At 30.9% G+C, this 14,358-nt stretch overlaps 1 protein-coding gene across 1 annotated transcript in view; it reads left to right on the top strand.

The window, feature by feature from the left end:
- Positions 1 to 3,940: 3,940 nt before the first annotated feature.
- VGlut (Vesicular glutamate transporter) overlaps positions 3,941 to 14,358 on the top strand; it is a gene marked incomplete at its 5' end in the record, with an annotated part of 47,260 nt that continues 36,842 nt past the window's right edge. Inside the window, 3 exon segments of the mRNA XM_075369185.1 lie at positions 3,941 to 3,976; positions 8,686 to 8,741; positions 9,969 to 10,132. Of these exon segments, the coding sequence (XP_075225300.1) occupies positions 3,941 to 3,976; positions 8,686 to 8,741; positions 9,969 to 10,132 (256 nt within the window).

Below are 14,358 nucleotides of genomic sequence, written 5' to 3'. Positions count from 1 at the left end.
GAAAACTCTTACGTTTAAATTTACACAGTTTCCGTAACAATGGAATCAGATAATCAAGAAGGAAAAGAAATGCGCAAATTTTATGTTTCCAGTTTGAAAATTATTTTAAAGTGAGCAGAGAACAGATGTTCACTCATCTGTAATAGAATAATCACACAGTACGGTTTTTTAAACCTCACAAATAAATAGTTAAATGTATACATTTTACTACTGTTTTATTTTTTATATTAAAAAATTTTATATTACGGTGTAACGACTCGTAAGATCAACTATTACTAGTTTGACTTACTAAAGGCTCTAACATATTACCGTATAAAATTTGTAAAAACAAATAGGAAAACGTTTACAGACACCAACTATAGATTGCATTCATCATGTATGATAAAATACTATACCAATTATTTTTTTAATTTTTAATACTTATAGATAATACTTTTGTTCTTACGGACAGAATGATGGAGCGATAGATAAAGATGGAAAATATAAGTAGGCTACAGTAAAATGATCAAAGAGGTTCAGTTTCACAAATCAGTAGGGACTATTCTAGAATGAGGGAAAATATATATGTATATATATTGTTAAGGGGAGGTATGGAAAGTTAAAACCCATTAATTGGGCTTGCAAGCTTTGGTAATGGAGCCATTATACCTTTTAATAATCCTCTTACAGAGTATCTGACAGTCAAACTCCTCTGAACAAAACTTGACGAACCCTCTAAACGAACATAAGTCTACCGATACCGATGAAAATAGGCCTCCTTTTCCCTCATCGTATAAACAATTTTTTTTAACTTTAAATTTAACTAATTTTTCAAATAAATATTTTAAAAAATAAATAAATTTAAGGATTGTAAATAAAATATAATAATTTTAAATTAAGTAATTATTAGATTAAAAGAAAAATTTATTATTTTAAATACGAGTCACACACTCAAATTACCATGATTAAACGTAAAACATCTTAATACACGCAAATACTTTGATTCAAAAAGAAAAATCACAAATTATGTTTGAAATAAAAGATAAATGCGGTTATTGATTATTAATTCAAATTAACTTTACAGGTTATATAGAGCGAGCTAGTAAATCGGTCGATTAAAAATACGTCATAAATAAGTATAAAAATATTATTTCACTACTATATTATATATGAAATGGAAATACATTATAAACAATTATTTAAAATCATCTCAAAGATGATCACCATTTTGTTTCATACATTACAACAGTCATGTGTGTATTTAACCTATTACAATTTGTGATAACGCCCAAGCGTTTTTCGCCCACAAACAACAAAAAAAAAAAAAAAAAACAATTTGCGGCGTGGCCTCATGAATTCAATCACACTCTATTTCAGATCGTTACCCAGTAATTTCAGTTATCTTCTGTTATGCGCCCCGAACTTTTTTTTATGCATTATTTATGAATTTTGTTGTTTCTCCAGATATTCCCTGAGTTTGGATCCTTGACCATCCGAACAAAAGACTAACATTTATCCTCTCGAACACTGTGTTCACAGTAAAGTTGAACAACTGTTAGCTCAAATAATCGTGTCATCCATAACAACGATTTTACGTCATATTGTGACATGAAAACCAAAGAAGCACACTTAACTTCACATTGAAACACTCAATAGTAAAATACTAGCCAGTCAGGGCTCGCTTCGCTCACCCGACCGTCTGGCCAGGGGGGTCCGCCGCCTGAACTCTCGACGCGTTCATATCCTCATGTTTGTGAGAATATTAAGTATTTTATACACATTCATTAAAGAAAAGAAATAAACAATATTTTTCTGAACATTTTGGTTTTTTTATATTTAAAATAGAGATAAGGAGTGAGTAAATATAGAATTTAATAATTTTTAATAAAAATGTATCGTTTAACGCTATATTGGGGACGCTGTCATCTTAGTTTAATCTTGTGTGTGTTTCATGTGAGACCTTGTGTTAGTTGCCGGACTAGCTGCTACTATTTAGTCTGCTGATATTGGCGTAGAGCGGACTACGTGTGCGCCGGGCGGCTGCGCGCAGCCGACTCTCTCCCGCTTCCTCTCTTAGTCTTTTTTTCCCGTAGTCTGCTGTAACGTACTTTTAAGTAATTCATTAAATAAAGTCCTTTTTTACTGTTAAATATTAACTAAGAATCCCTTTTTTTAATTAATAAATTTGAATAACAATTGTATAAATAATTACTTTAAATATTAATAAAAATTGTTAATCTTTGATTTAAATTTAATAATAAATTATAAATATTTATTATACAGTTGTATTTCATTTTTTCCGCTAGATGGTAGCGCTTCATTCAAAATAAAAATGTGAGTACATACCGCAAACAAACCAACTTACCGTGCTTTTTTATTGGAGAGATTGAAAAATATGCAAATTTTCATCGACAACTTTGTAATTTCGTCATCCAAAAGCAGACTTACCGTACGGAGAAAAGTAACTTATAAAAAAAAAACTATGTTGGATAATTAATTCACGCATTTTAAGATATTATACACACCTACCTAACATAACAATACTTTGAATAACGGACCATTATTATGCAGGAGCATTAATTTTTGTGGACAAAACAACAAGATACAAATAATGCGTACAAATAGACAATAACAGATCGCTATCTTATCTGTAAGCCGTACAGCTCAACACAGCTAACAGTTTTACAAAATCGTATATCTACGACATTAATTAATTATTAAATGATGGTTTAAACGATGATACATCGTAATTTAATATAAATCCAGGAGAAATAAAAAAAACAGGGTGCAGGGTGCATAACACAAAAGAGCCCAGTTTTATTCAAAGAATGTATTATGTAGTCAGAAGTTGAAAAAAAATCAGAAACATATCTAGGGATCTAACAAAGCTTCCTGCTAAAAACAAAAACCGAAAACGGGATTTCCATCATTCGTGAAAAAAAAATCTAAATGTTGTTCCGTTATTTCCCACAAATGAAAAATAAATAAATACTTGGGAAGTATTTTAGTTGTTTTATGGATATTTTTACATTTACGAATCAAATAAATTATTGGAAAAGCAACGTTACATATCCTACCTAAATCCAAATTGAAAGTAATAATAATTAAAAAAGGAAAATAGAGCAGATTTAAATTTTCTATAAACGTAAAATTATCAGTACCGTATTACATAAATCAGGAAAAAGGTTAAATATCTGAACGCTGTGTGTATATATATATATATATATGTGTGTGTGTGTGTGTGTGTGTGTGTGTGTGTGTGTATGTGTGTATGCGTACTCTGTATGGCTGCATGTACAAAAATTATAAGATTCATTACTAATGAAAACCTATCAACAAAATATCGTTTCAGAAAGAAATTTAAATATTTATTAATGTAACAATACACGTTATCAATAGAAAAATTTATGTTTAAAACAAACATTAAAAATAAAATACCTCCTTGTCTTATTCAATTTCTTCATGTAGCAGGAGGCTTAAACAATTTACTCACTAGCAGCAACTGGCACAACATTAAGAACACATATCGGTAACTGTTATGATTCCGTAAACAACTAACGTAACAACGATACTGGCGTCCTCTCGCACTTAATCTTCTCAGCGCGCTCTAAACGAGTTGCCTGCAGCACTAGCTAGCCCCCCTACCATTGCGTATTCAATTGCGTATAAAACTGCTCTCCATGCAGTGAACAAATTCTTACTGTATTGTTAATCTTCCTTGTACATGATACAAATCACAAACTTATAATAACATCAGTTAAATAATACATTGAAATTATTAAATATATTTTATCTAATTCATTTATTAATTAATTTAAATTTAAAATTTTTACTAATTAGAAATTTAAAAACCAGAGTTAAAAAATAAAGTAGTTAAAAACTTCTACCGCTCATAATAATTTTATTAAATCGTCAAAGGACATAATATAGAGTAGTAACATTACAATTCTAATGTTTTATTATATTAAGAGATTAGAAATCTCGAAATTTATTTTAAATTAGCCGAAATAAATTGTCATGTTTACCGAAATCTTATATGTCCGACTTACGTTAGCCACAGTGATAATAAGTAACCTTTTCTTTTTCCTATTTAGCCTCCGGTAACTACCGTTTAGATAATTCTTCAGAGGATGAATGAGGATGATATGTATGAGTGTAAATGAAGTGCAGTCTTATACAGTCTCAGTTCGACCATTCCTGAGATGTGGTTAATTGAAACCCAACCACCAAAGAACACCGGTATCCACGATTTAGTATTCAAATCCGTGTAAAAATAACTAGCTTTATTAGGACTTGAACCCTGGAACTCTCGACTTCCAACTCAACTGATTTGGAAAAAGACGCGTTCACCACTAGACCAACCCGGTGGGTTGGTAATAAGTAACTTAACATGAAGTAACAATTGAGGGCGATAGTCCTGTAGTCCTGACGGGGAGGAGGAGGTTTAAACCCTTTGGGTGGGGGATCACTCGGTAGGTTTCCAAGAGTCGATCAAATACCGCGGCACATGGATGGATCACCGGCGATCATTCACAACCCATGTACAGGAAGCAAGCCAGAAGGCAGATCGGATCGTGACTGGATTGAGCAAGCTGATGGGGAGAGTGAAGGGAGAGTCCCATTATGGCACAGGGCACTGGAAATGGGGCTTAGTGAAGGGATTTCAGCGCCGGGTCGCGGCGGCGTATAGTTCTGTGTCCGTAGAGACAGTCATGGTTGTTACGGGTGTCATCCCATTGCAGCAGTTGGCATAACAAATGGTGAGGGTCTACGAGGGAGGCGATCGGAAGGACTCGTTTGAGGCGATGATCGCTGAATGGCAGGCTCAGTGGGACGCTGCCGGTAAAAGGCGATGGACCCGCCAGGGACATAAGACCGTGGTATGGAAGAGGGTTTGGTGAACTGAACTAGTGGCTTACTCACTTCCTGACCGGCCGCGGGGCTTTTAAGTCATACCTGTTTGGGAGGAGGAGGGCTGACGATGAGAACTGCACACACTCCAGAGGCAGGGACATCCCTAAGCACATGGTCTTCGAGTGCGGGAGTGGAATCATGACCGTCAGTTATGTGAACGGCTGGTAAGGCCGTTGAGTATGCAGAACATCATAGGAAAAATGCTGACAAGCATAGGTACACGCTGATCTCGCAACACGTAGCAGGGGTGATTCATCAGAAAGATCGGGGAGCGAGGGAATGAGGGACAGTCCTGTGTGGAGTCGTCGTTCGTCTGGGCTTGCTCAGATGGGCGGCGGTGAGGAAGCAGGGGGATTCCTGACCTCTCAAGCTGAAAAGATCGAGTCCCGTCAGGGATGCCTCTCTAGGGAAGCCCCGTTAGAGGCCAGACATCAAAGGACCGAGTTCTTGATACTCGCTTGAGGCGGCTGGGAACGGCATTACCAGGCCTGGTGCTGCTCCTTCCTTGTGGTCAGAGGCGATGGCACCTCCCAGGGCCGTGTTCATGCTTAAATTCGGATCCGCCCTGAAAGGCAGGGGAGAAAAAGGCAAAAATAAACAATTAAAAATGGCACAACCGATCCCAAGAATAGTCTTATATCTTCTACAATCACAAACCAAGTGTAATATAAGCTTTTTAATAGCCTAATGAATTATTTTTTCCCACTCAGATTGCCCAGTATGATTTCATTCGTGCCCCCCTTTAGCATGAATAAGGTAAAAATTTATTATAAGAAATAAAAGTACATTAAGAGCCATAAATCAATCCAAATAGATTTCCCTTCACACGAATAAATTTAAAGAAACGGATGTCCGTATTATTTTCATAGACAAACAATTTTCAAAAAAAGTATTATTTTAAAAATTTTTAATTCTAAAAGATTATGAAATATTTAACCCCTTAATCTTCAATAATGAATTTCTGCACCATTGTTAGTGAAGTAAGATTCCCAGCTATGTAATTTGTGTTTATTTTGGATAAATTTTAAATTGTTATAATAAAAAAGTTTTAAGATCAGATTCTTGGCACTTTTGAGATACTTCTTTTGGGATACTTTTGGGATAATTTCTGTGATTTACATATATCTTTATATATAAAAATGAATGTTTGTTTGCTTGTCTCGTATGTGTTCCTATATCATTCATCTGATTGCAATGAAACTTTGGTGAGTTGTGCGCACGCCCGCGAAGGTTTCAGAACTAGTTTGGATCCACTAGGTGGCAGTGGGGTTGAGATATTCGAAAATATTACATTTATGGTCCGATTTGGCTCATATTCAGAATATATATATACTAGTTACGTAAAAAGAAAGATTTTTTGCAAAAACTATACCCGCTAGGTGGCGCCGGTGTCGAGTTATCTACGAAAAAAACAAACAAATATACAAACAGATTTTCTTCTTCTACATTTACAAAAGGCAATTTTTGTATGTGTGTCCGCTATAGATTAAGTAAATCAGCCCAATTTACGCGCGGGTTTTGAAAAACGGTCCGCGTTGTCCGGAGAAGGTTTAAAGCTATTGAAATCCTCGATCTGACCAGTAGAAAGAAATTTAGGGGTATTTTAACCGACTACTGTATTTAGAGAGTAGTTTGAATTAAATCCGTTAGGTAGTGCTGTTTTGACAATTTTATTTATTTACATTCTGACTTTTATTAAGTGAAAGGTTAAATTTTGTAAAGTTCCGTAATGTTTTGTAAGTTTCTTAATGTTCAGTATTAATTGTGATGATTTTAGTCATATTTCTTTTCGTTAAAAAGTTATTTTCCACCGACTACTGTGTTCAGAGAGTGGTTTGAATTAACTCCGATAGGTAGTGCTGTTCTTTTGCCAATTCGATTTATTTACATTCTGACTTTTATAAAGTGAAATGAATGTTCATTTTTTAATGGTTATCAAACCTCCAATTGTGTTCATTTAATCTATGTATATACTCAAATCTAGTAATAGCTATTGCTATATTTGAGTATTTGCCAAATCATTGCCGGGTCTGCTAGTATACTCGTATAATAAAAATAATTATGAATTTATAATTTTTATAAATACATCATTTTTTTCTAGTTATAATTCTAATACAATTTTAACATTTTCCTTGAAGTAGAATTTATTGTTTTTCATAATTTAATAATTTGTAGTATTTAATTAGACCACTAAAGAAACTAGATTACTAAATGAAATATTTAGTTATATTTCAAATAATGAATTAAACTGTATATCATTTTATATGTTATTCTACATGAGGAAACCAATTTTATCATTATATTTACTTCCTTAAGTATAGTAAAAGAAGAATTTTTTTATATACTTGTAAAAAATATGTTAACTGCAGTTTTAAGGAATATTTTATATCTGATCTGATGTATCTCATTATATTGCAAAGGGTTTTCTACGAGTCTGTTAGAACTCTTAAAGCAAAAATTACTCAACCGATTGAGCTGAAATTTGTATGAACATAGTTTTTATATCTAGAAAGAACAAAGGATTATTTTGTCGTTACGAAATATTTCACCGTTTCATGATGATGGTCGTCGTTTTAATGGCTTACTGTAACAACCGCATTATGTTTCTTGTCGATAATCAACTTTACCGTGGTCTAATCGAGTTCAGAAACCACTTGCAGAATTTAAAATTAAATTTTCTATAAAATAAAGATCTTTTTGTCTTTTTCATATCGCTTTTTAGTTATCGATAAATGTAGCTTTATAGATGCAACGATATACAGCGTACATTTCGTTAGACTTTCCCTTCACTTACAAGCGCTTTCAGTTTCCATTAAAGTTGCTTTTTCGATGTCATTAAATAAGTCACAATGACAGACCCTTCATGCGGCTGGTCTCCACTTAGAGAATCAATGCTTTTCGCAGCAGTATGTAGTTTGCACCAGAGTCTCCTGTGTGTACAATCTGTATATGCATATTTATATACATACATACATACATTCACACACACACACTCCAAGATAAAAGCTGTAGATATTGAATACAAGTCCATTCTTTAAATTATGTTGTTTCAAAACTTTTCTACAAAAAAAGTAAAAACATAAAAAAAATAAATAAATAGAAAATGAGAAACGAAATAGGGTAATCTCCTCATGATGTTTTTCGGATAACGCAAAGAACCGTGCAAAATACCTTTTTACCTGTACGAACTAGCTGCAACTGGTTAACCAGGTAACATTACTATTTTTAACTTTGGAGCCGATTATTCTGGAACCCGCGTACTTCAAATTATTCAAAGTTTTAAGCCTTGCGCTGACTTAACTGTTGCTTTGAATAAATTACAATCACTGATAGTTTTTAATTAATTGAACAGATTTTAATTGTTATTTATCAATATAATTCTCACAAGCATGATGATAATGAACACAATGGGGTCCCTGATCGGCTAGTATTGTGTATTTTTAATCAATTTAAAACAAAGCCAACAAATTTCTAATCAAACAGTTTTCCTTATTTTAATGAAAAATTTATTTTTCATAATTGTGATATCAGATTTAAATTCCGATCTTCGTGGCGGAGTGGTAGAGTCGCGGCCTTTCATCCGAATCATACATTCATATGGACAAGCCTCAATCAGGCTTACCTGTGAAATTAATTCATCAGAAAAAAAGGTGGTCAATACCTATACAACTACATTACTTGATATTATCAAATAAAAGCTCATTTCTTAAGATTATATCAATAAAACTACAAATATTTGAAAAAAAAAATTATAATATTTACATATTGTAAAATTAAATTTTTCTTTGTTACAGAAACATCGACTATGAAGAATTTGAGCTGCCAAACAAACAAAATCAAGATGTCAAGCCCGGCATGGGGTGAGATTTCTTTTTTTTTTAATAATGACCATTTTCCTAGTTCTTTATAATGATTTGTTTATTGTATTTAATCTTTCTAATTGCTTCAATTTTAATTAAAACAAATTATTAATATTTAATATTTACTCCTTCCTACTTTTAAGAATGATTAATTTGTATTTCTTAATATCCTATCTTCTACTTTTTACTTAATGTTTTTTCTAAAACATTTTAGATCTTCCACCTTTATAATTCATCCCCCCCTGTAATTTGAATTTTCCAGCTACTCTGTTACACTTCGTCACCGACTCTAGAAATATTATTCTCTTTCTGAATATTTTGCTCAAAGATTTATTATTTATTTAATTAAAAAATAATAATATAAATTTTTTATGAATTTATTTATTTCTCCTACTGTTCTTTTCATTATTTCTTAAATATTTTTCTTTTCTTTTGTGCATCCTACACCATATCAGATTGAATCTATATTATTTCTAACCTTTCATTTAATTTTATTTATTTATAATCGTGTTTCGTTTTATCTTCCTTATTACAAAAAAGTGTATACTTATAGATTTTTTGAGTAAGTGGTAATCGGAAAGTCTCTAGGATAGTTCATCTTTGTTTACGTTTGTTCATGTTTGTGTCTTAACGAAGTGATATTTTTTGTGTTTACCTGATGAGGTAAACACAATTTTACCAGAAAACACCTTAAAAACTGAAGTTTAAGTCTTAATATCTACTGCTTTAACTTTAAACTAAAAGGTAATTTTTCGTTCATATAACTCAAAATATTTTTTTAAGACGCTTATTACACTTAAGAACAGAATACTTTAAGGAAGGGTTGAATTAATGTGAATCTTCAATGTTTCGATCGGATTAAAAAATCAACCTAGTACTTTTTTATTAATTTTCTTTATAAAAAAAAAAAAAAAATTATAATATGTAAGATCGTAACGAACCAAATAAATAAATAACATCATATACCCAAATTTTAACTTTTTTCTTTCAGAGAGGTTACGATTTTAAGCTAAAAATGAATACCAGGAATGTTCCAGGATTGTTCCACGAATGTTCCATGATTTTTTATTAGCATTATAGTTTCTTTTATTAACAGAAGAATTGTAATTCTGTAATTTTTTTATATTCTTTACTTCTGCCTACATAGACAGATTAAAAAAAATATATTTAACGAAAGACCGCTTGTTCTTTTGTGTTGTTTTTTTTTTTCTTTAGATACGGAGAGAAGGGTTACTACGGAGAAGAAGCTGGAGGCCCTGGTACCCCCGATTCCTTACCAGAACCAGTACGACCTCCACTTCGCCACATAGACAAGTATATAAAACCAGAAATTTCCTGCCTCACCAAACGATATACAGTTGCACTTTTAACATGCATAGGTATGAATATTTGTTTTATTAGTTTTTTAATATCAGTATTAATAAATTATTTTAGATTAAGAGAATAATTAGGCAATATTTTTTAACTGTTCTATTTTAGAAAATTTAATCTTACTCGAGCATAAGATTTCCTGTCGGTTACAAAAATATTAATTTACAGAAAGTTTTAGATAAAAACAATATAATTCCAACTAATTTACCAGTAATATATTTAATTATAATTACTGATAAATAGATACTTTTTTAGTTGTAAATTACTTTTTATTGTACTTCATACTTTAATAGAAGATACTGTCTTAAATAATTTTCTAGATACATCGCCGCTGCAACGAACTATTTATCAAAACCCTTTAATAAGATAGACTCCATGAATCATTCTGCAAGTAATCTTCTCTTCTATGTGTTTCATTCCTCTTGATATCTAGACTATAAATTTTTATGAGTAGGGCGTTTGTAGACAGTTACTCGGTTGAACAGTGTGATCGAATTAAGGAAATTTTTGTGATATTTTTTTTTATTTGAAGAAAATTTTACAGACTATGAAAAACAAATAAAATTAAACAATTACACCAATGAGAAATCATATATTTTTTTATAAAAATAAAAACGGTGTCTATTTCTTTGACCTGTGTCTTTTACCAACTATTCGATTACATAGAAAGCTGAAAATTATTAAACGATTATTTTCTTTTTCAAAAAGAAATTTTTGAGAATATTATCGAAGTAGAATGTAATATATTCATTACAAAAATAAGTTGTTTCCGGAAAAAGTTACGTCTTAAAAATTAAATACAACTTATTCAGTGATTCTAAAAAGATTAAATCATAAATTTTGACCTACTAAAAAATATACTTGTGTTTAATGTATTATTATCATTAAAAAATCTTATGTTAAAATTAAGATATCATTTGAAATCAGGGTAAAATACATTACATGTTTTTTGTCATCTTCAATTTCAATACGGAAATAAAAAGCTGACAACACAGTTGTAGGAATTTCCTGTCACACGGCTTTTTTCTGATGCACGGCTTACACTCACAAAACGTAATTTAAAATACGTCATTGCTACACTAGCGCTCCTTGTGATGACAGGAGGTACTATTAACTTAGTATACCCGCTTAGAGCATTTTTGGGGTAGACAATTTTTTTTGAAAATATTCTTTATTAATTGTTAACAAATGTGCCTAAGAAAAATAAGATCTTAATTAGGCGAAATCACGAGATACTGAGGGTGACCTTGCTCTATAACCTCACACCCTTGACTTTTTAAGTTGAACATTTAATGACATCAATACCCCATATACAGAAGTAATCTGATCAAGTTTTGTCAAAATCGGTCCAGTAGTTCTGAAGATATAAGGTAATTTAGAGTACTTCACCAAACACGCACACACACGTACATACGAATATCCGGACAATTTTTTGTCCAGTTTTTTTGGATTCCTTAGGTGTCAAAACGTCAAGATCTGATGAAAACCGCATATGCTCAAACTGAATCGATTACAATATTTTCCATTCTAGAGCTATAGCTCTACTATAACGGTAGGCGAGAAAGTAAACATGAGTCAGGTGTTTAATTTTTTTCTTTTCTTTTTATTTTTGAGAATGTCTATTTCGAACATTTACCACAGAAAAATGTAATAAAGTTAAAAATGTTTAATTTTGTAGTTTCATTAGTTCAAACGTTTCCGAAAATTGTTTTAAAGTTTTACCCAAATATTCACATTTAAAAGTGCAGATAACAACTTATATATATATATATATATATATATATATATATATATGTATCCAGTGAATACTGGTTTCAAATTAACATAAACGAAAGTTTATCGCACCAACATTACCCGTTACTGGTGTAGAATTTGTATCTACAATGTTTCATCTAAAACTATTCATTCTGAGAACGACCTTCAATTCAGAATTGATCACGAATTTCGTTAGAACTTCGCCGCCGATAAGAGTCCGCAGAATTGGACGGCACGGCGAAGTTAATAAATTTTGTTTACAGTTCTAAACATGACCTAACCTAAAAGTAAAATGAAAATGGGAAAAAAATTAAAAATAAGAATGAAAACATTATATGTCAGTTCAATTAGATTTGTAATAAAGATTACTTTCAAAAAATACCTCGAATTTTGTTAGACCGTTTTTTCTTCCATTTGATGAACCGCGGGACTCGAATATGTCACTTTTTTCTGAAAAAGGTGGGTTTACGAATCGCGCCGCTAGGTACTTGATAGTACTAGGTAGCGTACAAAAACTTGATAATGTACTTGAAATAATAAAATTAAAAAAAAAATTATACTACAGCTTGTTTTAATAATAAATGCTCTTGTGTAAATAAAAGTACTGAAGATAAAACAATTTTTTTAATTCCTACCACTGCTTTAAAAAAAAATAAAGTATTAGTTTACAAGAGATTACACCTTCTAATAAAACACAAAAAACACGAACAGTAGGAAAGTGTTGCAAATGTAATGTAATACAAATTTATATGTAATACATATCACATTTACAGAAATAATATAATTCTTATGATTATTCGCTGTTTAATAAATGAAATCGAGCCTGTAAAAGTTTTGTAACATTTTTTCTATTTCTATTTTTTGTTTATTATATGGAACGCCTAAACATTTTTTATTATCTATTATTGTATACTTATATTACATATATTAATATGTAATATCATATATTATTACATATATTATATTACATATATTTAACATACATTTTTTTTTTAAACAAAATTATAAATTAATAACAGATTTTGATAATAGAAATGTAGTGTCTTACCTTTTTTTGATATCAGTATCATTTTATTAAAAACAGTTTTATTTATATTACAGAAATTTTTTGTTTTTTGAGTGGAAGAAATAATATCTGCAAGACTCTTACCGTACTGTTCGCAATCCATTGTAATTTTTTTGGATAGAGATACTGTGTTTCTTACACTAATAATGTAAATAGTTAACTAAATCATATTCTGTAAGAGAGAGATGATTCTCGCAAATAAAATTTAAAAAAAAAGACTTGAGATTTATTTGTTTAGTTTATCTTATTTATCAAAATCTGGTAAGACATTCATGAAATAATAACTATTTGATAAAAAAATTTGTCGTAATACGATTTTCTTAAGTAGATGAGGTAATTTCTCATATGTATGAAATGGCATTTGTAATTAAAGTTATGTCTGTAATTGTTACAGTGTTTATTATCCTCATGCTCTTATGCTATTTTTACGTTCTATTAAAAAAAATATATATATAATTTTTCTTCTAAGACTTTTTTATTTTAATTTGTGCGCATTTTCTCAATTTGTGTTTGGTACGAGAGATTCTGATTTGAAATATTTCAAATGGAGACCACTCCCTTTTGAAAAAACTAGATATTTTCATTCAGAATACATTTTGCAGAAAAAACGTAATAAGGTAAAACATTAAGCCCATTTCCTTTCAGTAAAACCTTTGTTTTAATTTTCACACTCAGGATCTATTTTAGCGAACGGTCCTTTTTTATTATACGGGCATCACTACAATTTTCCTATTTTTTGTGTCATACAGCATCATTTAGGCGTGCATTATGTAAATGATAGAAAATTAAATGTTGAATAAAAATAAAATTTAATTATAAAGATAAATTTCAGATAAGATTAATTGAATGTTTTTGGTTTTTTACTTCATGACTCGATAGTAAATTAAATAAACATGTGACTGCCAATTTCCTTTCTCCCTGAATTTGTTTACAGATTTATTTTGTATTTCACTTTTACGGTGTAAGTACTTCAAGTCAGTACTTTGTAATATTAATATGAATATTTTGGATTTACCACGTACCAAAGATGCTGCGGTTATGTTTTTACAGGACATTCTTTCAAACGAAAGAAAATGTGAAAACGATCAAAACATGATACAAATATAAATTAAGGTACCGTATGACATTATAGTAAAAGAACATGTCATAAAAAATAAGCATTCATGCTTAAAAATAAGCAATTGAAAGTTTCCGTTTATGACGGTCGTTCATTTCACTTATTCGTGGGAATACGAACCGACCAACGAATTGCTACAAACGAGAATTATAGATGAATAAAGGTACAATCGCAGTTTGGAATAATTATCTACGGAAATGTGGACCGCTTTCGTTGAAAAACGGTGAAACTGGAAAATAGGTGTGAACGGTATAAATGTAGAAGTCGACGAGAGGCGGTTTTACAAGAAAAGAACC

Source organism: Lycorma delicatula, chromosome 6 (genome assembly GCF_047948215.1).
Source record: "Lycorma delicatula isolate Av1 chromosome 6, ASM4794821v1, whole genome shotgun sequence".
NCBI classification, from domain to species: domain Eukaryota; kingdom Metazoa; phylum Arthropoda; class Insecta; order Hemiptera; family Fulgoridae; genus Lycorma; species Lycorma delicatula.
Note: the sequence above shows the minus strand (reverse complement) of the source record. Positions and strands in the feature narration are given on the sequence as shown.